Source organism: Hipposideros armiger, unplaced genomic scaffold (assembly GCF_001890085.2).
Source record: "Hipposideros armiger isolate ML-2016 unplaced genomic scaffold, ASM189008v1 scaffold_570, whole genome shotgun sequence".
Taxonomy (NCBI): domain Eukaryota; kingdom Metazoa; phylum Chordata; class Mammalia; order Chiroptera; family Hipposideridae; genus Hipposideros; species Hipposideros armiger.
The window spans coordinates 701,476-728,673 of NW_017731920.1; the positions used below are offsets into that span (position 1 = coordinate 701,476).

Sequence of the window (27,198 nt, forward strand, 5' to 3'; positions counted from 1 at the left end):
GCCAATCATGAAAATATGGTTTTACAGCTGGTAAAAGCAGGGCCAAAATCCAAATTCAAATAGCCTGGCAAATAGTCCGGGGCCTTAACCACTACCCAATGCTGTCTCTCTAAAGAGCAGTATCATGCAAAATGTGAGCTCCATGTCATTTAAATATTTATACTCGCTCTAGAGAAGATTCTAAGAATCATGGGAACCTAGAAAAAAAAATATTTGAAACACAGAATAAGAGAAGAAAGATTCCTTGGGAATCTTATAAGAGTATGAAGAAAGAGGCAGATCTACATATACCACTAAATTATTTTCTTAGGGCAATAACCACTCTATTTCTTACCTTAACACCTATTGCAACAATAAGGTGCTTGGGAAATTGAGAGCTGTCAAAACAATACAGACATTTGTCCATTTGTGCAGCAAGTCTCCGGTGTTCAGCAATAGCTTTTTTCCTCTGGTTCTCTTCCTCTTCACCAAAACGTTCTCCCTCAGCTGCTTTGGAGACAAACATGTCATCCAGAGTGTAATAGTCTCCATCTGTTTTTCCCATAAACTGAAAAATCAAAATAACAGTAGTGGGAAGTAGAAGATAGTTAAGATTTAATTATACTGTAGCACATTGAAATCATATCTGTGAGTTCTATGATAAAACTCTTACATTTAAAAAAAAGAAGAAAAAGAAAACATGATTAAAGTTTAATAAGCTTGACCTTCTAGGGTCAATCAAGCATCATTGTCATCATCATCCTCGTCATAGTAGTCGTCGTCGTCATCATCATCACAGCTAAATTTACTGAGTAATTACTATGTGCAATTCGATGCAATCTGATTGCTTTATACTCCTATGAAGAGAGGACCGTTCTCGTTTCCATTTAATAGATAAGGAAACTAAACTGCAGAGAGGTTAAGAACTACTTTTACTTTAAAATTAGCATACACTCTATACAGACCATAAACCATTTTTCAACTATATCTCCAGGTACCTTCCCCACACCTCCAATATAAACCAGGGTGATGCTTTTATAACACAAAACCCAAATTTTATTTACATTCCTGATTAAAAAGAGCTCTACAATGTGAACAGCATCAAGTTCAAGCTCTGGTTTGGCCTACTAAATCAAAGACACAGAAAAGTGATGGTTCAAAGCTTGCTCTCTGTAGTTAGAAAGACCATGGTAAACACTATCGCCTGTCTGTATAACCTTGGGCAAGTTATTTAATCTGTGCTCTCTCTATACTTCATTGCTTCATTTTACAATGGTTATAACAATATTACCTATAATAGGGTTACTCAATCCTCACAACATATGTGTGGCACACAGTAAGAATTCATAATTCTGAGCCACCATTATTACAAATCTCTTCATGATCTGGCATTGATAACCTCTCCAATCACATTTGATCACATCCACATGCAAACTCTATGCTCCAGTCATCCTATTTTCAGTCCCCAAAAGTACTGTTATCTTCAGGCTTTGCACATATTACTCTCTGACCAATTCTGCCCTCAATTTTGCCATTCTACTCGTATTCATAGTTCAGCCTGAGGCTTAGATTTAGTTGTCACTTCCATGAAAGAACTGTCCCAGACCTTCCAAGCTCCTCCAGGGCTACATTCCCTTCAGCCTCATGATGACCACACTGTACCATAATTGCTCAGTAACTTGTGTTTTTCTTCCATTAGACTAAGTTGTATTTGGTCGACTAAGTACCAAAAAGAGAACGACCTTTTATCATCAAATACAAAGTAATAGCAAGATGTTGCATCTTAGCAGATATTTCAAAAGAGTTGAAGAAAGCTGAAATGGCTCTATTTGTGTCAGAGAAAGCAAAAAATATTGCGAAGGATAAAGAAGGTCATTTCATAATGATAAGAATCATACCATCAAGAGGACACAACAATCCTCAAGTTTAAATACCTAATAACAGAGTTTCGAAATACATGAAGCAAAACTTGAGAGAATTGCTGGAGAAATTATAGTAAAAAATTTAAACACAACTCTCTCAAAAATTGATAAAACAAATATAAAATCAATAGGCATATAGAAAACTTGAACTATTTATCAACCAACTTGACCTGACATTGATAGACATTCTATTCAACATCAGCAGAACACACATTCTTCTAAGTACACAGAGAACATTTCCTAAGATAGATGACATTCTCGGTCATAACACAAGTCTCAATAAATTTAAATGGATTCAAATAACATAAGGTATGTGCAATGAACACAACAGAATTAAATTAGAAATCATAACAGAAAGATATTTGGAAAATTGCCAATTATTTGGAAACTAAATAGCACACTTCCAAACAACCCATGTATCAACAAAAAAAAATAGAAAATTAGAAAGTATTTGAACTGCAAAAAAAAAGAAAAAATATAACATAAGAGAATATTGCGATGTTGTAAAGCAGTACTCACAGGGACAATTAAAGCACTCAACACCTATATTAGGAAACAAGAAAAAACCGAATCAATGATGCCAACTTCCACCTTAAAAAACTAGAAAGAAAAAAGAGAAAATGAAACAAAATGTAAGCAGAAGAAAATTTCTAAAATATTATTATTGAATCAGGTAAAAACGTTATTGGTTAGGTATTTCTCAGAGCACATTAGCTTCCTTGTCCATACTAGGAATTTCTTTTTATCTTCTTTTTCTCCATATTAATCGTGGTATATCTGTCTATTCTCTCAGTTTTGTCTATTTATGTAAATTGTTCTAACTTACAAATTCTTATTTTAACTGCAGACCTGTATCTCAACCATAATATATTATATTTTGAAAAATATCAGAACTGGTCACTAATCTTTTTCATAACAGTGGCCAACTATGTTCTAGGTTAAGTACTCTCTTATCCAAATATCCCTGCAACATAGGAATTGTCATTCTCACTTGTACAGACTAAAAAGCTGAGGCTAAGAGAAACTGAATAACAATCAAAATCACATAGCTATTAAGAGGCAGAACAAGGAATCAAACACAGGTTAACCCAACTATAAAATTGAAGAGTATATGGTATTATAGTAAAGCCTCTCTCACTTAAGAAACCTATCTTTAAAAAACAAAAAGGGTATACTTTTAATATAGACTTTGAAGCAGAATAGAGAACTTGCAGAAAACTTAAATTTCATCTAGAACAAACATACCCAAGTGGATTAAGGTACTTATCCAAGAAAATATAAGTATCTAATAGGCATTTATCTTATCTAAAACATATTAGTAAGGGAAGAATACGCACTTTTATATATAAATCTGTGCCTTCTTATGATACATTGTAATAAAAATATTGTTATTAAAAATCAATTCATAATTAATCAGGAAATGTATTCAAGTCAAATCAAATCTGTACATGGAAGACAGTATTTCTACTCTTTACAGCTATGTTCATGGATGTTGTCAAACTTCTCTGATTTATTCATAGTGCTTGAATTAAATAGGGTACAGTCTTGCTAATTAAGTCTGAATGATTCTTCAACACAACTGAAAGAAAATATGATACTCATCTATCCAAGAATAATAACTATAACTCCCTGATCTTATACCCTCTACTTATTTGCATTTTTCCCATTATCTTCGCTTTGGGGATAGATCCAAAATGTTTTATATTTATCAGTCATGTACACATCTTCTATGACCTTTAACCCACCATCTTCCTATATTTGCAACAATGATCAACACTGTAGAACGAACATTTTATAATGTACAGGCTGTTAACAGATAGTGGAGACTGTATTAAGTCTAAGGGGGGCAAAGTGAAAAAAAATTGCTGGAGGGAAGGAGGTGAAGATGACGACCAGACAATGGCCCACCCCCATTTAATTTACCATGTTCCCCATCATCCTGAAGTAGCTGGCTGGATAGAACAGTGAACTGGCCTTTTCAAGGTTTAATTACAAGTGCTGGCTAGGTTACATCTTGTGAGGTTAGGTGATACCTTGTGGAGCTAGGGCAATGTTCTCCAGGATGAAGTATATATACTCTAAATCAGTATCCAAACTATGATGTTGTCTCTCCCACAGCCAGGATTCACAAGTCTGGAAATCTAGGGGTCAGAATAGGAGTGACCCATCTCACTATTGCCCCTTTTGACATACTAGCAAATTTCTGCCTCCCATCTGAGACTTCAGGCCATACTGGTCTAAAGGTCTTAGTTCCAAAGGGAGGAATACTTCTACCAATACTTCTACAACAATGACTCATTGAACTTGAAGTTGAGACTGCTACCTGGCCACTCGGGCTCTTCATTCCACTGAATCAAAAGGCAAAGGAGGGAGCTGCTGTGCTGGCTGGAGTAACTGATTCTCACTGTCAAGGGCAAACTGGGTTGCTTATTACACAATGGCGATAAGGGGAAATATATCTTGAATGTAGGAGATCTTTCAGGGCACCTCTTAATATTCTCATGGTCTGTGATTAAAGTCAATGATAAACTACAACAACTCAAGTAAGGTAGGACTACTAATAAATGGCCCAGACAAGGGGTTGGCAAACTGTGGCTCGCGAGCCACATGCGACTCTTTGGGTATGTACACGTGGCTCTGAAGTAAAATTGAAAATGAAAATAAAACTATCATAGTTTCATTTATAAAATTTTTAAAGGATATTATTCACATAATGGTGATTTCATTTGTTCTATAGCTCTCGAATAATTTTTAAATTGTTGTGAGGGACAGGATCAGCAATTCCGTCTCAAAGGTTTGCCAACCCCTGGGTCAGACCTTCAGCAGCTAAGGCGCTGCCAAGAGCAAAGGGAATATGGAAATGGGGAACAGAACAAAGCAGTTGTAAATACTACCTAAAACCAGATAACCAGTTTCAGAAATTATTATCATACTGTAATAGTTATAATATCCCTTTAATATTTTTACATGAACACATATATGCACATAGACATTTAAATATTAACTTTTATTTAATAAAAACTTTTTTCTCCTTTTCTTTCCCTCCTTCCTCCCGTTACCATCTAACACAAAATCTGTTAATAGTAGCTTTATGTTCTAGTCTGCGGAAAGAGTTAGCATGCTTTTGGTTGTATGTGGGACAGTTACATCATGTTAGACAGAAGCATGGCTTTGTTATTTTCTCTATTTGGAGATTAAATATAGTTTACGGAGATGTGCCAAGGTACCAAAGCATGGGTTGTGGTCGCCGTGTCAGTTTGACTAGTCTAACATACATTTACCAGAATTGCCTTCTCTGTGTGTTATGGTCAGGGTGGCCAACAAGAGGGATTCTTACAGAAGGCTCGGAGAATAGAAACAAAGCAGCAGCCATTTTACAGCTGGCAGACACTGTCACTTATGTGCTGGTTCACCTCCTGACAGAAGGTGGCAGCTGAGTGTGCACCTGCTCTACCTTTCCCTCCATCCTCCTTCGGCTTCTCCAACTTCCAGGCCAGATGTGTGCACTTAGCTCTTGGCCTAGCCTGTGGGATATCCACACCACCAAGGTCACAGGCAACAAGCACGGATGTGTGTTTCTGTCCATCCTCAACAGCTCCAGCTCGTGACTGTGGGTTCCAGCTTGTTCTTGTTCTCCCTCTCTTCACATTCATTTCTCCCTCCCAAGTGCCTGCCCTTTGAACTTCAAGCTCCAACATCAGATACAAACACAAAAGCCTTAAATAGACTGCTTAACGAGCTCCCACAATTTCATAAGGTCAAATCCCTGTAAGAAGCCTGTATCTGTGTACCTCTTAGTAGTTCTGCTTCTCTGATATGAAAGGTGTCTGATACAGATTTAACCTTCTAAAAACATCAATAACAAGCTGCTTTCGTTCAGGAGCTCTGGTTGTACAACATTTTTTTCAAGAATGTTCCAGGAATATTATTTTTAATATCATTAACCACTGTTCAAAAATAACATATAACAGTATTGAAATTCAGAGATTTCAAATGTCAATTATATAATATGATGGTTGAAAATTAATGTAATAATGAAGTAAAACCATTCATTTTCTGCTCCGGTCCACTATGTCTAATGACCAAATCCAATAATACTACTTCAGTATAATCTAATCTGAATGGAGTCAGTCATCTTCCTTCTCTGGTCCTATGCCCTGGTTGCCATGTTATTACAGAAAAGTCACTAAATTTTGCAAACGGTTATACCATAAACTCATAAGCTGAACTGGCTCTTCAACACCATTAGAAAAACCCCCGGGCTGGCCGAGTGGCTCAGTTGGTTAAGAGCTTGCTCAAGAGTTTGAGCTCTGAGCAACAGCGGTTCGAGTCAGCCCGAGCTGAGCAGCCGTGAGCCTGCCAACAGGTGGCGGGATGGCTCAGCAAAAAAAAAAAAAAAAAAAAAACACCATTTTCCACAGTGGCTATTTCAGAAGATCACCATTAAATTCTGACACTCCATCAACTCCCCTCTCACTCTCAGTAGATGGCCTCAAAGAGAAAATTAAAATCAGACAACAATTTCCTCATCTTCCTCCACCAAATCTCCAAACCATCCAGCAAACAGTGGGCTTGTACTTCTTTCCTGCTGTAACAGAAGGGCACGTATGCTTCTGTTTAAACTAAGCCTATCATCCATGCACTGAACCCTAACCGCTCTCTATACACTCTGGATACTCTGTTCAGATATGTCACTCTTAACTTCTCCCCTTTATTTTTTATTATTGGCCTTTCTTTCCCTTTCCAACAACTCTTCCAAATCAGAATTTAAGTATTCAAGCACGCTAAAGATTCTTCTGTTTTAAACATTCCTTTGGAATACATATCATGGTCAAAAGCTAGACCTCTTAAATATATTGGCAAGAGAAGAGTCAGAATTTTATTAAACAGTGATTGATAACTGATAATAAGATGGGAGATGTCAAAATTATGACTGATATTTAGAATACAACCATTATTGTAAACTGGTAGAATAAGTCTTTCAGAACACTCAAATTTCCAATTAGCTAAGGGTTTACCATTTAAGTATAAAAGCATTTCTTATTGTAGTCACTTTGAAAGGAAATGTTCCCAGTGTTATAAACTTTCCTGTCTTTTAAAATATAATATATGAAACTTAATTTAATCTTTCTCTGATAATACGGGATACTTATTGGGAAAATTACCATAATGCGTTGTAATTCCAGAATGGTGCTCTGGAGGGCTGGTGACTTTTGTGCTAGCTATATCAACCAAGACGACCAAGATTTTTTGTAGTTATTTCTCTCCATTTTCCCATCTCCTTCTCTGTTCTCTATACTCTTTGGTTTCTTTGCACTAAGTCACCTGTCAGCTCTCATTCCTGTAAACATTTCTCCTTGCGGTAGTCTGTTTCCCCACTTCTAATTTGCTGCATTTATTATACTTCTGGTCTAAAACTGGATAATCAAGTACATTAGAACTACATACAATAAAAAAGTAGGCCCCTAAGCCACCTCTCCATGTAATCAATAAATAGTTGTTATATTTAGAGTAAAAATAGAAAAGCTAGCCTACAATCTATAAGCATTTGATTAGTATCAAGAGAAAAGACAAAGGATGCTATATTTTAAAACCATGACAAATCATGGGGAAGAAAGAATTCATATGCTTGTCTTTTTCTGGTCCACAATGAAACCCTAGCTAGAAGCAACTTTCTGAATGCTGTTTCTTCTATACAAATTACCATTTTCATATTGCATTATTAGGTGCTAAAATATTCACTATAATTTGTTACAGGAATAAAATAAGGAGGCTAATTCTATACATTTTCAAAATTACTTAAGATTGTTTAAAACTCAAAGACTACCATGGAACTATTTTCAAGAAGTCACAAGAAGAGCAAATGATGTATTAAGACAATATAACTGAACTGGTTTTGGCCTTCACCTTAGATGTTCACACTATGGGAAGTACCATATTACCTTTTACAGATAATTAAAACCGTTATAGTTCATAAAGAACTAGCATCAATATCACCTAGTTTTCAAGTATCAGCTTTATGAAATGACTAAAAATAAACCCACAGTTCAGTTATTCATATAACTACCAAATAAGTATACAACAAAGTCAGTCTTTTGTTGCACTCCTACTGATGATTAAATAACCATTAGTTTAAGTTTCAGTTGACAGAAAAATCTCAAATGAATACATCCTACTATAGCAACTCTGAGCTGAAAAACTCTATTTCTAAAAATTGCTCTCCTGTTAAATCATGTACCACTGCAACACCAGAAAGTCAGCAGCTAAACAGATACGCCAAATGGATCATAATTTTAGCTACTAACGAAATCTGTTTAAAAACAAAAAGAACAAGAAAAACCAATGGAATTCCATCAAAGTATATTAAAATATTATGAGGGAACATAACAAATCATTCACTTTCAGATGGTTTAAGTCCCAAAGTTGATTCCTTACTTGTTATCTTTGTTCTTCATAAAATATCTGGGAATTAAAACTAACTTATTAGAAATATAAGTTTTTATGGCAGAAGAATGAGTCACTCTTTCATTAGTGATTGTTTTCTTCACAGAAGAAAAAAACCACATACACAAATTATTATGCCCTATGAAAAATCTCTGATGTTGAATCACAGAATTAAAAAAGCCTCATCTTAAACACTGAAAATGAAAGTAGGTATTTCTGATGCCATGAGAAACATAAGAGATTTGACGTATCAATAAGCAAACTCGAGGGCTGTTTTTAATTCCACATTCTCTTAATATCTACGTAGCTAAAAATAAACTTTAATGTTAGCTTTTACAAACAACTCACATAGTTTTTCATTAGAGTATTTCCATGTATGAAAGAACTGAGAACATTGTAAGTAATCCCTGTCATCCTTGTTTTGCTGTAAAGATAATTTAACATTCCTGTATGCTACCTTTAAGAAGACTATCCAACAAAGTTTACTCACTTTTTAAAAATCGGTATTGTATAATTTTAAGTTAACTTTTCCAGTATTTCCATCCATAGCTTTATTGGTTCATGCATATTACATTACGGTATAAATAACCTGATCCCTCCCTAACTTCTTAGTTGGAAGAGGGACAGTAATAGGAATTAGGGAAAGAATTTAAGAATATTCTCCAATATAGTACTGACTTATGTTTAATTCTATATATTTGATATTCAAATTAGGGCATGGATTACAGACAAATATTTTTTAAAAAGGTTCTATTAAAACTTTGTTAATTTTATTCATGCAACTTAATAGTTAATACAGAGGGTGCCAAAAAAATGTATACACATTTTAAGAAAGGAAAAAACTGTATTAAAATTGTAATACTCAATTTATACTGATAACAAAAGATGAATACAAGTCATGTGTATACGTCTTTTTAACACTCCCAGTATATTTTCATCAGGCTATTGTTAAGCATTTGAGCTTCCGAAAATATCATTTTTCAAATGTTAAACCATATATATTCAATTCTTGATTCTGTATACTACAAATCAACCACATATTCCAGGAAACTCATCCTCTCATCTGATTATCCCTCTCACCACAGCATTGTGAATGTACTTCATGTCACTGAACTGTACAGTTAAAAATGGTTACAATGTTAAATTTTATGTTACGTGTATTTTACCATTAAAAAAAGTAAACGAGACCTGAACTAAAATATATTAAATAAATTACTTTTCTGGTGTTCCCACCCCCAATGTTCAGAAAAACAAAAAATATTTTGTTATGCAGTTTGGACTGGATTCAAGCCTACATCTTTTAGAAAATGTACAAACTAAATCAAAATTTATTTTATTCAGTTCCACATAAAAGTGAACTATCACTTCTACCATTTTATGAGGTCAAATTTCAATTGTTTTTAAAGGCTGTCACAGGAAAATATAATTTCACACTCCTGGATTAATCTTTTCCAAAGCTAATTTCACCCCATATCAATGAAAGCCTATGAAAACGGAAATGGCTACCATGGGAACTGAAACAACGAAGGGTGCTGCAATGAGTTGGCAATTTTGACATTCCTTACTTCTTTCTAATCATGCATTCAAGAAAGGTGTGTTGCTTAATCTCTTAACATTTGTTATTAATATTACAGTTTACTGAAAATAAAAAATAAAGGACTTAGGTTCTAGTATACATTATGGAAATATGTACTTTGCATTTTAAAGATATCAGAAAATATATCAAGTATCACAAAATCAGAAAAAAAAACTTTCGATAGAAACACAAGCATCTTTTACTAGAAAAGGAAATCTTTTCTTATGATTTAAGGTAAAACCCTAATTCTTTGAGTCTTTCTCTCCCTATTCTTCTCTTGTACCTTCCATTTTCCTTCCCCTCCAGTCCATTTTTAACACACTATCAGTACAAAAAGTATAAAATTACTGCCCACCAGTGCTAACAAAATTAATGAGGAAAGATGTATATAGCTTTCATGAAGATATGCCTAAATCTACGTTGCCAAGGAAACACTGACGTCTTAGATTTTAAATGGAAGAGTTTATATTTAAAGAATGTTGGAGTCAATAGAATGTATTTTAAGAAAGAGCAAAGCACATGCCACTTATTCCCAAATACCAACAAATGACACACGGAATTTGTACAAAGACAATTAAATTTAGGCAACAATCAACAACTATCCCATTAACCTGAGTCATTTGAAAGGAAGTACTGTTTAATGAAAAATGCTGGACTAGCAGTTAAAAGTTGAGGCTTCTCATGCTGGCTTTTGCAACTCTTAGCTATAGTAACTTGGAAAAGTTTCTTAGCCTTTCATAAGCCATTTAATTCTCTTAGAGTCTTAGTTTCATCATTAGTAAAATGTTGAAGGTTAAGCAAGACTAGTAAAGTCCTTTCCTAGATCTGAATATTCTTTAGTTCTATGATTTTGAAGGAAGAAACTTCCAAAAAGTATGTACCTATTTTCTTGTAAGAAATCATAATAAATACATTATCGTCCATGCTCTAATTAAAATATGTACATACAGTCTGATAATAGATGCACATACTCTTCTTTGTAAGGATATGTTTTATTTTTCCCTTTTTCCTTTATGTAGTAAATACTCAGAAAAATAATGCGAAATACAAAAAGAATAAAAAACCAACAACCATAATTTCCCTATCCAAAATAAAAACATGATCAAGTTTATATTTGACATGAGATACCTTTGTTAACCTGATTATAAGAAAGAGATGGTATTAAAGATTTAATGGTAAAATATAACTGCAAAGAAAGTGAACATAATCTGAATTTCAGAACTACAAAAAAAGGACAGCCAGTAAAAATTAAATAAATAAACAAATAAATATACAAAGGGTAGAACTGAGTATGGACTGAAAGTTGTATAAAATTTGCTGTCCAACCTGAAACATTTCCTTCTTCCCAGTTTAAGTTAGGACACCCTGGTGTTGTTCTCAAAAGACTTTCCACTTGTCTTTCACAGTAATTTGCACATCCATAATTACTGGATTCATTTTTCATAATTATGTATTGAATGCTTCTTTTTCCTCACTATACTACTTAAGTTTCCTTAAGACAAGGACCATGTCTTCCTAAAGTGCCCGTGTATCCCTCTTAGAACACCTCACACACTGAATACAATCAATCACATTTGCTGATTGAATAAACAAACAGGAACTTGATCTGTATCAACTATTCCTGACTGGTTGCTGCTTTCAAGGCCTTTTAAAATCCATTTTCAGGGCAACTACTAAGTAAATAAAGGACCCAAATTCAAAGACATTTGCCATAAAAATATGTATCATTTAGGTACTTCAGACCAAGGACTGACAAACCATGGCCCACATGCCAATTCAGGCCAGCCACCTGTTTTTGTCAAGTTTTGTTGGAAGATAGCCATACTACTTATTTACATATCACCTACAGCTGCTTTTAGGCCACAATAAGCAGAGGTGGTAGTGGCAACAGAAAGTTGAAAGTATTTTCTACCTAGGCCTTTCGAGAAAAAGTTTGCCAACTTCTACCCTAGGTTAATAAAGACTTTTAACTAATAAAAGAAGAAACACAGGATAATGAGCTCATGAAAATATTTAACATCTAAACTATATACCAATGATACTACTATTTCTAAAAACGCAATAACAGCTATATATCAGTTCATAAACTTTTAAGAGTAAAGGGATTAAGCGCAGTATTAATAGAAATGGTCAATATTCCAAATACTTTGTTTTTTATAAGCTTTGAACAGTACTTCAAATTTTTAGCAGAGCTGATTTTAGTATTAAACACACAAAACAAATTGCTACTATGCTATTGTTGATTATTAGCCACGATGAACAAAACTCATAATGCCAAGTCAGCATTTCTATAGCAATCTGTAACTCCATTAGCTCTACCACATACAGGTAGAAAGGGCATTACTTTGTGAACTTAAAAATAAAAAAATGTTTATCTTTTCTATAAGAAATTACCTAATATGATTCAAGCCAACCAACTCTCTTCTGCTATCATACACAAATGAATCTTCAGCCAAAAATAAAAAAGAAGATAAAGTTTATTGCAGGAGGGGAAATGGGATAGTACTTAATGCATTTCCTTAGCTGCTACAACCAAATTAACATCTCCATTAAATAACACAAAAAAAATTTGCTCAGAATAAAACAACATCCTTTTGAAAATCTTAATACCACACTACTACAAATTCAACAATAGATAAGTTGCTCCATCAATGCTTTTGTAAAATCTGAATTTTATGTCTTTATTGCTATCAGTTCTGGCTGATTTCTGCCAAAAATCATTAGGCAATATCTTAATCATATAAAAAAATAAGTATTTACTGATGAGTAGTGTAAAAAAAAATGAATGGAAGATGGGAAAGAAACATTTATTGAGTGCCTATTATCTATCCTAGGAAGACTTCTTATAAATCCATTTAATAAGGATGATTCCATGGACTATCTAATCCAAAATGTGTCATTTTATAAAATTGGGACATTATTTTGTAAGTTAAAATTTTCTGTTGTAGCTAATATAGACTGGGAATGAAACTTTTAAGGGTCATATACCATTGACAAGCTTTTTTCCAGTTTATTGAGATATAACTGACATATAACATTGTGTTAAGTTTAAGGTGTACAATGTGATAATTTGATATGTACATAATGCAAAATGTTTATCACAGTAAGGTTCCTTAATGTATCCTTTACCATACATAATTACCATTTTGTTACTGTCATTGTTACAGTAAGACCATTAATTAAAGCTCTACTCTCATAGCAGCATGCAAGTATACAATACAGTACTGCTAACTATAGTCTCTATGCTGTACAATAGATCCCCAAAACTTATTCATACTACAACTGAAAGTTTGTACCTTTGACCAATATCTCCTCTCTTCCCCCACCTCTCACCTCTGACAACCATTCTATTCTGTTTCTATGAGTTTAGTGTTTTTTGATTCCATGTGCACATGAGATCATATACCATTTGTATTTCTCTGACTTACTTCACTTATCATAATGCCTTCAAGGTCAATCCACGTTGTTGCAATGGCTGGATTTCCTTGTTTACTTCTTTCTCAAGATTTTTTTGGCTATTTGCGGTCTTTAGTGGTTCCATACAAATATTGGAACTGTTTTTACTATTTCTGTGAAAAATGCCAACGGAATTTTAAAAGGGACTCCACTGAATCTATAGATGCTTTGGGTAGTATGGAAATTTTATGGACACGGGATATCTTTCCATTTATCTGTCTTAAATTTCTTTCATCAATGTCTCATATTTGTCAGTGTATAGATCTTTTACCTCCTTAGTTAAATGTATTCCTTGCTAAGAATTTTCTTGTTCTTCATGCTATTGTAAATAGAATTGTTTTATTTCTTTTTCAGATAGTTTGCTTAGTGTATACAAATGCAACTGACTTTTGTATATTGATTTCGTATCCTGAAATTTTACTCAATTGTTTATTAGTTCTAACAATTTTTTGATGGAGTAGTTAGGATTTTCTATATACAAATTTATATCAGCAGAGAAAATTTTATTTCTTCTTTTCTAATATGGATGCCTTTTACCTCTCAGAAGCAGCTGACACAGTTATTCACAATCTCCTTCCTGTCTTTTCTGGCTTCTGAAACACCACTCTCAGTTTTCTTTCTACCTCACTGTTAAATCATTTTTGTTCTCTTCCAGACAGTGCTCAGTCTTCAGATTCTCTTCATTAATTAATAAGTTTTTCAGTCCCATGGTTTTAAATACATTTAAGTCTTAACAGCATTGAAATATACATGGGAGAACCAACATCTACCCAACACCCCACAGGCAGTCACTCCACACCATCATGTGAATGTCTAATGGACATTTAATACTTACACGTCCATAACAGTATTCTTCATCTCCTACCTCCTGAAAAGTCTGTCCCCTGACAAAGTTTTTCTGTTTAAGTAAATGGCACCAGCATTGCCTCAAATCCTAACACTTCTCACCAGTTTTCCACCCTAATCCAATACTCTGTTTGAATTAATGCAACACCCTCCTGACTGCCTTGCCTCTCTATATTACCTTCACAAAACAGCCGCCAGAAAAGCCTTTTCAAAGCATAAACCAGTGGTTTCCAGTCTGGAGTTTAAGGGGCTGAGGAGTCGCCACTCTGTCCCAGCAACAAGAACAAAATGGAACAAACTGAAAAATCAATCTCTCTTCTTAGATCCATTAGGAAACTGACTGCCCCAAAAGTCAGAAAGACAGGAAGGTGGGTACAGAGAATCACCATTTATCTGGGCAGAAACCAGGGGTTCCGCGGGAACCAGTGCCATGGTAGGAAAACCTAAATTGTAATTGACAAACTGTTGGATGCTCAGTGTGGACAAGTGTGAGAGTGAAAAACTTCCAGGGGTACCCAGTCATAGTAATTCCCCCATACTTCGTGAGTTTTACCCCGAGGATCTCTACCAGGTTCTCACAGTAAAGATCAGAAAGAAATCTTCTCCTGTTTCCAGGGGGAAAGGAACCATTTTGATCTACACCAGAGCATTCTGTTCTTAACAAGGCCTGCCCTCAGTAGAAACTATTTTACTAGAGCTTAACCTGCTGGGGTTTTATCAGAGCCCAACCTACCTGAAGGAAGAGAAACACCCAACTCCAGTCCCACCTAGCCATCCTATCCCAACTACACAGGGCGAAAACTGAGAAATACGGGTGAAGTTCAGTCCAGGGGCACGTGCTCATCAAGAATAGATGGATAATACAAGCAGAGAGATGGAAATTCTAAGAAACAACCAAAAACAAATGCTAGAGATCAAAAACACTAACAGAAATAAAGTATGCCTTTACTGGGTTTATCAGCAAATCGGACACGGCTGAGGAAAGACTCTCTGGGCTTGAGGATATCACAACAGAAACTTCCACAGCTGAAGAGCAGAAAGAACAAAGACTGAAAATACAAAACAGATATACAGGAACTGTGGGACAACTACAAAACATAAACCACATCATGACACTAAAAACCTTCAAACAGCCTTGCATCACTTAAAACAAAAACAAAAGTTGTTTCTAGATCCTAGGAGATTTCTAGTATTTCCCCCTAAATAAAGAGAAGGAAAGTGATCCTAAATTTTAAGATACCATACAATTCTTGGTGAGGGGAAGAATGGCTATTTCTATTTAAACCCAAATTTGTTTTATTCCCCCAATACCCAGATACACACACAGATACCTTAGATACTTTTATTCTAGTTTTCATTAATTTTTTCACCAGGTAATATGTTCACATAGTTTTAAAAAAGTCTGAAAAGGTACAGTAAAAAGCCTCCGTCCTATCCAGATACCCAGTTCCAACTCCTACCATCAGAAAGTAAACACTGGTATGACAAAGCAGGGACAGACAAATATTTTCTGTAAAGGGACAGATAGTACATATTTCAGCTTTGTGGGCTATTAAAGTCTCTGTCACAACTATTTAACATAGCCATTATAGAACAATCTTAGGCATGTAAACAAATCTTAGAAAACATGTAAACAAATGTGCATAGTTGTGTTCCAATAAAATTTTATTTGAAAATACAAGCTGTGAGCTGAATTTTTCCAGTGCAGTCAAACTCTGCTATAGAGCTAAATTTAAATATATCTCTTTTATAAAAAAAGTTTAATGGTGGTGTTTGGAAAGGACTGTAATGAAAGAGACTACAACAAAGAATGCTATTTAAAACAAAAATTCATCCTACTACCAATAAAGATGCATTAATATACATTTTCATATAAACATAAAATATAAAATTTTCATATAGACAAGATTATTCCAAGATGTCTCCTCTATAATATATTATATATTACGCCAAATATACTCCCTGTGACTTAATTATGAAGAACTGGAGGAACACTAAAACAAAACAGACTAACAGGTAACCTAACTAGCAGCACATTGTCAACATTAATCTCTGACTCAATACTTTCCTTTTCATGGTAGATCAAATATATAATTAACTTTTTCAGGGAGTACCTTAAAAAACTAAACCAGAGACCATATTTAAAAACAAACTAAATCCCAAATGTATATTTCTCAATCAAATCAACTCCAAAATACATGTTCCTAATAGGTCTTACACAGGTTTTAATAAAATAAATCAAGATTAGAAAGAACCAGCTCTGTCTGAAAAATAAATCATTGCTAGACTGAGTAACCAACTTCTCAAAATTCAGGAATGAATATATCTTACCTTAGATGCCATTCTCATAAAAAGTTTGTTTTGATTTTCTGCTGTTCCCATCTTTTCGTTCTTGACTAAATCATTCAGGCTTAGATTATCATCATCATGAAAATATCGAACCCTTTCTTTTTCCTCATAGGTTGAAGCCTAGGACAAAAGAACAATATTAATTGAGTGAAAACATTTAGTCTCTGAAGTATTTTAATGCATTACCTATAAACCTGATACTAAACATAAAAATCCCACTATGTATCACAAGCTTTCCTCCCAGTTTATCCCTATCCTATCTGCTTCCATGTGGAAGAATTTCCATTAGAATAACACACCCTATTTTTCTGCCCCTTTACTCCCTTCTTCCCCAAGGATAGAGGCATGACATTATCTGATTTCTGACTTTGGGGTACAAGGCAGAATTGCTTTATTCCTTCTTCTCCCCTCTGCTCTTTTCCTTGTAGTAAAAACTCCCTACTCCTATCGACAGAAATCTGTAGTTATCCAGAGATCAAGTAAGCATATTGAAAGGAGGTGAAGTATTAGCAAACCCACTTCCAACAGCTCTATCAGAAACAAAGCTGATATTCTGATTCTTATCTAAATCAATCCTGAGTTTTCCTATCAGTTGGTTTCATACCTACATGAGGAAGAGAAAAGTGTTGTTTGTTTACTGCCAAATCAAATCTCCCCAACACTGTTCTCACATTCCCTTGCGCAAATAAAATCTGCTCTTCAACTTCTTTGAGATCTCTGGAACCATGTTCCCAATATTTTTTTCCAACATTACTATTCCTGCCTTCACTAGCTTAAATCTCATATTCCATGACTTCAATCACTCTCTGGCTCCAGGCTCTTAAATTCTGGCTGTCTTACTCTTTCATTATTCTCGAAACGCAAACCTCAATCCTCAATGAATATGTCTGCCCTCTACTCCTATATGTAGTTTGCTTGGTTGCAGGCAACTCAAAAAGAGCCCTTGATGCCGTCTGGCAATGCGTCTACGGATCCCTAGCCAGTTCTGTCACTTCATATAATTGAAACCTTTACTATTCTCCTGCCACGTCACCCATCCAAACCCCTAATTCTCCCATTTCACTAGAAGAGGTACATATCCCACTTCTATTTGCTGAAGGAGTTAATTACTATCTCTAGCAGCATGGCCACTCAACAGGCAAATGATAAACATTTGACAGAAAAATTCTGAATGAACAAATCTTTTGTGGACCCAATTACCACTTGTATGATCTTTTGAATTTAAAAACTTAACTTGAGAAAACTGACTACTTTGTTTTTGTCATCTCAAGAGCCTCAAGGTAGTGTTAAAAACTAATTGCTAGAGCTGGAAGATAAAAAAGAAAATTAGGTTTATAAAGGATCACAGCAACTACATAATTAAGACATTACTGTATTTGGATACTCCATCACCAGTTCTCAAATTAGCTAACACAGATAACAGGTTTGGGAGACCAAGGTTTTCCGTAAAAGATATGGTAAGTATATAAAAAGAAGCTAGACACAATATCAAAGAAATGTACACTAAAATTAAAATTGCCTTAAACATTCAATGTTCACAGTTATTTGAAAACTGTAGTTAAATTGGATTCCATTTTATAAAAGGCAAAAGGATATAACTAAGAATAAAAAATAATATATTTTACTACCTTCTAATATTTGCATTATACAGAGATTCCAGAGAATATTTTGAGGTAGTCTGATTCAATGAAAGCCCCAAGGGGGAAAGAAGGAGTTCTGAATAAACAAAGACATATGTTAAACGTACCATCTGTCTCTTCCTTCTTCCTCCTTTAGATTCCAGAGGTTTGCCTGGTGTGTTCACAGGCCATACTCTTCCAGACTGATCTGTTCTGACAAGAATCACTTCTTGCTGGTCTTCATTCTATGGGAAGATTTAGAATTTAGTAATAACTTTTGAAATTATTGTGAAGAGTGTTGAATGCTTGTATTTACTAACAAGAAAAAAGAGTATAAAAATGATTCCAGCTTTCACATAATATTATGGCTTAAGTCCCCTGGACATCCATTACCCACTATAATGTCAGAGGACCATAATCTTTTCAGGGAAAACATGAGGAAAAATAGCCAATTTATTTTATTGTTGCTTTTTTCTTAAGCAATCATAGAAGCAAACTTCAAATAAAGGTTTTTCCATCTAGACACTACTAAAAGATGACAAAGAACAAATATTCAAACAGACATTGTCTGAGAGTGTCCATCACTTATGCAGTAGATGTCGTGTTTAACTGATGTTTTTTCAAAAAGATCTTACTAACACTTGATTATAAGAAACAAAGTAGGGCTGGTCGAGTGGCTCAGTTGGTTAAGAGCTCACTCAAGAGTTTGAGCTCTAGCAACAGCAGTTCGATTCCCAGCCCGAGCTGAGCTGCCAACAGGTAGCAGGATGGCTCAGTTAAAAAAAAAAAGAAACAAAGTAATTAAATGACAAAACAAACTTGTTAATTTAGCCACTTCACATAGCTGATAAATTAGCTACTCCATACACAATGGTACTCTACACAACTTCTATTTTTTCCATTAACAGTTCTGAAATGCTTTTCACTTCTCTGAATCTTCGGAAGTTATATCCCTACTTTTAATCCATAATCTTTTTTTCTACAAATTTTTAGCCAAATATATACATGCCTGGTACAGTGTAGAATAAGACTAAACTTTACTCTATGATGAAAATAGAATGCATTGGAAAGGTACTAATAAAGAATCACATAAAAAATATTAGATAATCTATTAAGAATCAATTTGAAATAAGACCAAGTAAATTATTCACATTTCAAATTTCTTCTCAAATCAGAATCAAGTATTAAAAATCAATTCTATTTAATAGAGATTTGGTCCCCGTGTTGAAATGAAATTTAAAAAAATATCAGGGCCAGCCGAGTGGCGTGTTGGTTAAGAGTTGGCTTGGGAGTGCCAGCTCTGAGCAACAGGGCCCCGGTTTGGATCCCACATGGGCCAGTAACACTGCGCCCTCTACAGCTAAGATGGTGAACAACAGTTCAACCTGGAGCTGGGCTGCTGTGAGTCTCCAGTGACGGCGTAGGCTGCAGTGGGGCTGCAGTGAGGCTGCAGTGGGCTGCTGTGAACTACCATGAGTGGCTGGCAGCCAGCGTGAACAGCCGACAGCTGGCGAGAGCTGCAGTGAGCAGCTGTCCAATGGCCGGCAACCTATCTGCCTCAGCCGGGAAGAGTGCAATGATCACAATACCAACATGGGCCAGTCCTCCACAACTAGACTGAAGAACAAAAGGACAGCAACTTGTCTGTTCCCCTCCCCCAATTCCCCAATAAAATCTTAAAAAAAAAATCAATTATTGATCTTATATTCACACACAATACTAAGCAGGTGGTAAAGATTATCACTGCTTTTCTCCTTCAATTAATTAAATGTCATATTTTAAAGGGTATCTATTCACTCTCTTATTGGAAAATAGAGATGGGCAAAACACTACAATCTGGCTTCTAAGTTTATCATATTGCTACAGCTGATCTCCTAAGAACTTCCAAATTACTAAACCTAATAAATACTTATCAATTATCTTTCTTGATTTGAAAGCATTTGATTCTGTTTATTATATTCTTTTACCAATTTTAAATACACTACTTTCCTGGTTAAGCCTTACCTCTCTGACCCATTCATTCATTCATCATCCATCCAGTCAATATTTAAAATGCCTACTTTATGTAGTAACTATAGAAATATAGTCCCTCCCTATAAAAAGCTTATAGCCTATTAAAACAACTATTCTCTACATGATCAGTATAAAGGAAGTCAATTTCACTTTCTCCTCCATTTCAAGCTACCCAATGCTGATGATTCCATCTTTCCAGCCTGAAACCTAATTATCACTTGTATTGTCAAAAAACTCAGTGGCCGGGCGAGTGACTCAGTTGGTTAAGAGCTCGCTCAAGAGTTTGAGCTCTGAGCAACAGCGGTTCTAGTCCAGCCCGAGCTGAGCAGCCACTGAGCTGCTAACAGGTAGCAGGATGGCTCAGCTAAAAAAAAAAAAAAAAAGTAAGAAAAAAACTCATTATGTTAAACACAAATTATGCCCTTCTTTGCTAAAGAACCTGCAGAGACCCTGTATCATCTAAAATCAAGACCATTCAAAGTGTGACCCACAGACCAGTGCCAATCTGAGAATTACCAGTCATGGAATATTTGTTACCAATCCATGATGAGTTAAGGAGTGTTTAAAAACTTTTATAACAAACTTAAAGAATAATCTTGCTGTTTCGTAACTGGCTCCTTTCGTCCTTTCCCTTTCTTCATGCCCTACACTGTATGTTCTGCAGTTGGGATGGGCCGCCTGTCACTGCAGGGCTCACGTTCAGTCCTCTGTCAGCTCACCGTAACACTCCAGGAGGCCCTCACGCATGAATCCCCTCCCCCAACCTAGTAAGGAACACTCCTACAGGAGAGCTGAGACCCCAGGCCAGGAGCTTGCAGCAGCCTGAGTGGGTGCAGTGGAGAGCCTGCCTGTCTCACATGAGCAGTGTGCTCTCACAGACTCTGGGCATGAGAAGGAACAGGTACATTTTCAAAGTGTTGCTTTCAGCCTATAGTGTAAAGCTTACAATAGATCACAGGTTGTTTGTTTTGTCCCTTGACTACATAGGTCTTTTATGAGGAAGAGGGAGGTCGAAAGAAAGGGAGGAGGAAAGGGATGAAAGATAGAGAGACAGTGATAAAGACATGCCTATATGTATCTGTATATGTATAGATATAGATATAGAGATGATACAGAAATAGAGATGGAGATAGATAAATATAGATATAGATAGGCGAGAGCGCAAAAAGTAGGTTTCAAAAGAAGTGTGTTAGAAATATAGAGCACATGCTCCATGGGCAGGCATGGACTATGCATTGCTCTAATTGGTCAACACTGGGACAGGGGTGTGTGCGACAGTAAGTTCACAATGAGGGGATAGAACATCAGATGCTTTTATAGTTTGCTTGCTTCTCTTTACACATCTGTCCTATTATCAGAAGCCTAAGTAATATCTTTAAAATAGGGGAACCTTAAGCCTTGAGATAGAGGCCATCTGCCTTCTGGGCTAAAGCTGACAGGTGTTGGGATTCAGAAATCATTTGACTCCCTATGTGGAGAGATTGCCCATAGAGGAGAAAGCTTGGAATAGGGCTCATTCTGAATAATTCAGGAGATTCCTCCTTGTAATGGTTGAAACAGAAATAGGCTGGTTTCTCAGGGAAATTAAGAATGAGGCCCTGAACCTTCCCCTCACCCATATCCCGCTTACACACCCATGTCTAGTATGAATGAGCAGTCACCAAGCTGTTTTAATGTGAGCTGCCTTCACTACATTTAACCTAGTCATTTGGAGCGACATCATGGTAACTGAGTAATCCCTTTGAAAGTTAAGTGGTAGAGACAGGATATTAAAATGGTCCTGGGGCTACCTGGATGAAAGTAGGCACAGGGTATGAATAAAACCACTTATTAAAGGAAAATAATAATAATCATCATAATCATCATCATCATCATCATCATCTTATGTTGGTTTCATCTAAATAAAATTTGGACCTATATTTTATCTTTATTTTTTTCTAGAATTTTTGTTTTACAAAATTATTAGTCCATATGGAACTGGAAAATTAAAAAAAAAAAACAAAAAAAACCCCCACTCAGATCCTACATTCCAGTCTGGCAAACATGGTACTAGATAGTAGAATAAAGGCCAGGCATCTTAATACAGTACACCAGGCCTGCAATTTCACATACAGAGCCCTCTTCAAATTCACTTTTTTTCTAGCTCTTTATACTTTTGGTTAATTTACTGTACATTTTACTTCCTAAATAATTTTAGGCATATTTATATTGCTAGACCATAATCTTTTAAGTAAGTATTTGACTATTCACAATTACCTCTCTTTGCTACTTTTCTAGGCCAAAGACCAAGTTATACAATGCTTGGTATCTATAGTACCTGACACAGTGTCAAAATACAGTGGGCACTCAATAAATGCTTGATAAATAGACTTAAATTGGGGCCTCAGACAGATTATACTCCCAAAGCTGAGCTACTTTCTACTTTCTTCTTCTCCCACTTTTCTTTCTGTTCCTCAAGCTTGCCAATACAAACGACACTCACTACATTTTACCACTTGGGTACCCAAGACAGAAATATTGAGAAGACTAAAAATATTGAGAAAACTTGAAATACTGAGTAACTTCTATTATTTGCTACCACATTAATATAGAATATGGGGGAAAATTTTTTTTTCAAGTTGGACGACCTGGAGATGTTTTTGTCTAGGAAATCTCTTGGAACTGACGAGGGAGAAGAGGTCCTGGGGAAGGGAGCTGCTGAATAAAGACAGACTTACAAAACAAAGACTTCTTTTTGTTGGGTACCTGAAGGCGAAAAGACAACATTTACTGCTTAGCATAATATTCTGAATAATTAAAGAGCTCGGCAATACAGTTAAAAAAAATAGAGAGACTATGGGGCTTACTTAAGAATTTATATCAGGATCAACAAACTAGGGCCAACAGGCCAAAGAAAATAAAGCAAACCAAACAAACAAACAAACTCAAAGCAAATATTAATGCCAATTAAGAACAATTTTTCTTTTTACATAAAAGACAGACAATCATAGTATAATTTGGCTCAACAATGTCTATTGACAGAATCAAGAGATAACTTTGCTTAGCAATAGAGAAGTAAAGCCAGAAGAAACATAACTAAAAGTGGCTGCCTCCAGGATCCAGTAAAGGTCTGGAAAGGGCTCAAGGCACTGTTATTTTTTTTTATATATATGCCTTTTAGCAATATCTGTATGCAATACATTGATTAAAAAGAAAAGTTAAAATCATACAACACTTTGAATCAAAGGTGGTATGAAAAATTCTGTTTGTTTGAAAGCCTTTTCTAGCATGCTGGAAATAACGGAAAAGCCTTCCACTGGGTCAGATTTCCCACCAGTTGGTATTCTGCAAGTTTGTCATCAATGAAAGGCATATAGCGTCTGTTTCCACTTGTGCCTTTAAAACTTCAAGAAATAAGCAGTTATTACTGTTCTTAGTATTTTCATGATTTTTGAAAAATCTCTCCTGCGCTTCTAATTATGTCAACAGAGAGCAGGTTGTTCACCACACACGTACGCACCCAAGGCTGTGAAGAGACTGAACACCAAGCTCCGTTACATTCACTGAGATGCGTATCCTGGCTCAAGGCTAGTTTTTAATTTATACAAAGATATTCACAGGACTGCATCTGCTCAAAGGAGGTACCTTTTTCTAACCCCATAAAGGCACCAGATGGATTCATAGCAGACTTACTTATGTTTCTTCTTTTCAATTCTTAATACTGTTTGTTTGTGTTTTCTATTTTTCCCCTTGATCAGTCTTTCTAGAGGATGACTTAGTCTATTAATTTTTTTTTCTAAAGAATAAACTCTTGCTTTTTGGATCACTTCCACTTATTTTGTTTTCTATTCAATAATTCAGCTTGTATCTGTCCATCATCATCTATTATCTGCTCTTTGATACATTCTCTGTTTTCTTGGGTTGTTATTGCATAATGCCACAGGCAGCAACGTGGGCTGATGTGGATGCCAGAGCCAGAATGCCTATGTTCCAGTTCTGCTCAATACACAATCTTGCAAGTTATTTAATCACCTCAAGTTCCTCATTTGTAAAATAAACAAAATAAGAAGGTGCTTTCTGGATCAAATAAATTAATACATGTAAAGTATTTAGAACAATGCATAGGTACAAAAATAATCAATAAATATTAGCTATAATTTTTAGTTACTTTTCATTTCACTAATTCTTTCTTTCTTTAACTGAGTCCTGCCTAGGATTTTTCCCATCTCACCTCTAAAATTCCTAGAAATATTGTTTCTTCTTCATATCCACTTATTGTTTCCTTTTTGCTTGGTTTTATTTCATAATATCTCATTCTTCTTATGAATATTATTCTGTTCTCATAAATGAAGCTATTAAACATACTTAATTTTAAAACCATGTTAAAAGTATATTTGTCAAAACTCATAGAATGTACAACACCAAGAGTGAACCCAAATGTTAACTACGGACTTTGATGTGTCAATGTAAGTTCATCAGTTGTAGAAAACGGACAACTCTAGTGCTGGATGTCTATAGTAAAGGACTTTGTGAGTGTGTGGAGGCAGGGGGTGTATGGTATTCTCTGTACTTTCTGCTCAGTTTTGCTGTGAACCTAAAACTGCTCTAAAAAATAAAGTCTTATTTTAAAAAAAAAAATTAAAACCATGTTAAGACTGCTCTATCATTTTAAATTTACTGGCAATGAGTGTTTATATTTCAGTTATTTTTTACTATCTTTCTGAGGGAAAACTAATGTTTTCTGGTATGCTGGTATGCAAGCTTATCTTAAGTGGGAGGTTTTTTCCTTCTTTCCTGTCTGCCTACTCTTAGCTTCACTAATTGATAGTTCTGACACTGTCTCCACTTAGTCCATCAGGATTCCCAGTTCTTACAATATTTCACACGTGATATTGGGGATATTTCACATGGCTGCAACGCTGTGTCTGCTTTCTCCACACCTCTCATCATAAACAATTTCCTATGAGCTACACCCCTATTTCCTATGAGCTACTCAAAGCCTTTTCCAGACTCATTTTGCAGGAACTCTCCAACCTGGTTCAGGTAGAAAGAGGCTATATGAGGGGATCTTTAGATGCCCATTATCTCAGATGAACTCAAATCTCAGCCGCTTTGCCTATTTTTGAAGTTGGATCCCTGCAATCTCCAGCTCCTTATGGTTTTATGTTTCTGTTAAGTTTCCCATTTACAGAAAAGTGTTTATTTTTGATCCATGTTACATCTCTTCCAATTTTCTCTTTTTATATTTTGGCTATGATTGCTATGTTTTTGTACAGAGTGAAGGCCTGAAAGCATTAATGTACCTCTAATCATAGTACTCAGATGATGCTCAATAATTTTCCAGATTCTCTAGGTTGTAGAGACCACTGTGCAAATTCCGAATTAGTATTGCGATCCAGAAGATAAGAGATAATCTAGGTAAAAACTGAAAATATATTCCATGACTACATCTTTTATGTTGTTCAAGTCATCCTATCAATCCTGGAGTTCTTCTAGAGCACGCTCTAAAATTAAAACAAAGGCACATATTTATTTTAGCCTCAGTTTTATTTCTTGTAAAACTGGTATAATAACGACCTGCCTAACCTCTCTCTCATAAAGCTGCTGGTAAAATAGATATTAAACATGTACAAGCTTGAAAAAGTTAAATATTAATGTAAAGTATCATTACTAAAAAAATGTGAGTAATATTTAAGACTAGATGACAGTTCATTTCACAACTTCAAAAAAGGATTATTCAGGGGCATGTTTAACCACCAGGGACATGTATAACCACTACTGATTTTAATTTTGTTAAGCAGATATTTCCTAGAGCCAGTATAGTATCTGACTGTAGCATAATATGAAAAACCAATTCAGTTCTTCAGTCTCCTTTTCTTCTTTCATGATTGTTCCTTTGTAATCCCTACATATTAAGCTAGCTATGAGACTATACCTTTATATGTATAACTAGGTTCCTTTCAGCATTTGCCAGGATAGGGAGGCAGGAAAGAAAAGATTTTTTAAAAAATTTTAAATATTGACATTTTAGAATTTTTTCCACATTAAAATAATAGAACTCTTTTAGATGTGAAAAAATTTTTAGTTATTTTGACAGTTATAAAATAGAAAAATTTAAAGACAACAAATGTTATATTGCATATATCAACAATAGCAATGAGGGCCGGCAGAGTGGCTCAGTTGGTTATGAGCTCTGGAGCAACAGCAGTTTGAGTCCTGGCCTGAGCTGAGCTGCCACTGAGCTGCCAACAGGTGGCAGGATGGCTTAGCTAAAAAATAAAAAAACAATAGCAATGAAATCTGCAGTCTCCCTTATATTTTTCCTATTTAAAAAGACATTTTTTTCCAGATAGACATTAATATTGATATAATTATAATTTTATAAAGTTCTAAAACATGCCTCATTTAATTTTAACAACTCCATAATGCAGGTATTATTAAGCTTCATTTTACTAACGAGGATACAAAGGATCACATATAATAAATAGTGAAGCTCCAGACCCACTTCTAGATTTTTGGCTTCAAAAATCTCATGTTATTTTTATCCCTATACTCTTTCCATTACATGCTATTTCTATTACTCCCTGTCTCTAATAAAACTAGTTAGTAAAAAATGACATTTTAGTAAACACTTTTACTTTTTGAAAGAAGTAGTAAGTTGACAATCCTCCTTTTACTGGTGATGTTTTATAATTATGGAAAATTTCTTTCACATAAATGAAAATTTGCCTACCTTTTGAGTGAGAATGCTTGAGTACCTTATTAAGGACTTAACAACAAAGCTGAATTTTAACTCTTGGTTTAATATATTTTATGAGACTGCCTCTGGGATTAAACTGTGGGCAATCTAGTAAGATATGTCCATAACTGGCATAAAAAGTAAATAAAAAACATTTTAAAAAAATTTTTTTTTTTTAAGATTTTTATTGGGAAATTGGGGGGATGGGAACAGTGCTGGGGAATTGGGGAAAGGGGAACAGACAAGTTGCTGTCGTTTTGTTCTTCAATCTAGTTG

At 35.1% G+C, this 27,198-nt stretch overlaps 1 protein-coding gene across 1 annotated transcript in view; it reads right to left on the minus strand.

The window, feature by feature from the left end:
• CWF19L2 (CWF19 like cell cycle control factor 2) overlaps nucleotides 1-27,198 on the minus strand; it is a 104,754-nt gene that overhangs the window by 18,463 nt on the left and 59,093 nt on the right. The window contains exons 11-13 of the mRNA XM_019623953.1: nucleotides 18,320-18,436; nucleotides 16,555-16,692; nucleotides 335-547 (exon numbers count right to left, since the gene is read on the minus strand). Of these exons, the coding sequence (XP_019479498.1) occupies nucleotides 335-547; nucleotides 16,555-16,692; nucleotides 18,320-18,436 (468 nt within the window). The remainder of the gene's footprint in view (nucleotides 1-334; nucleotides 548-16,554; nucleotides 16,693-18,319; nucleotides 18,437-27,198) is intronic.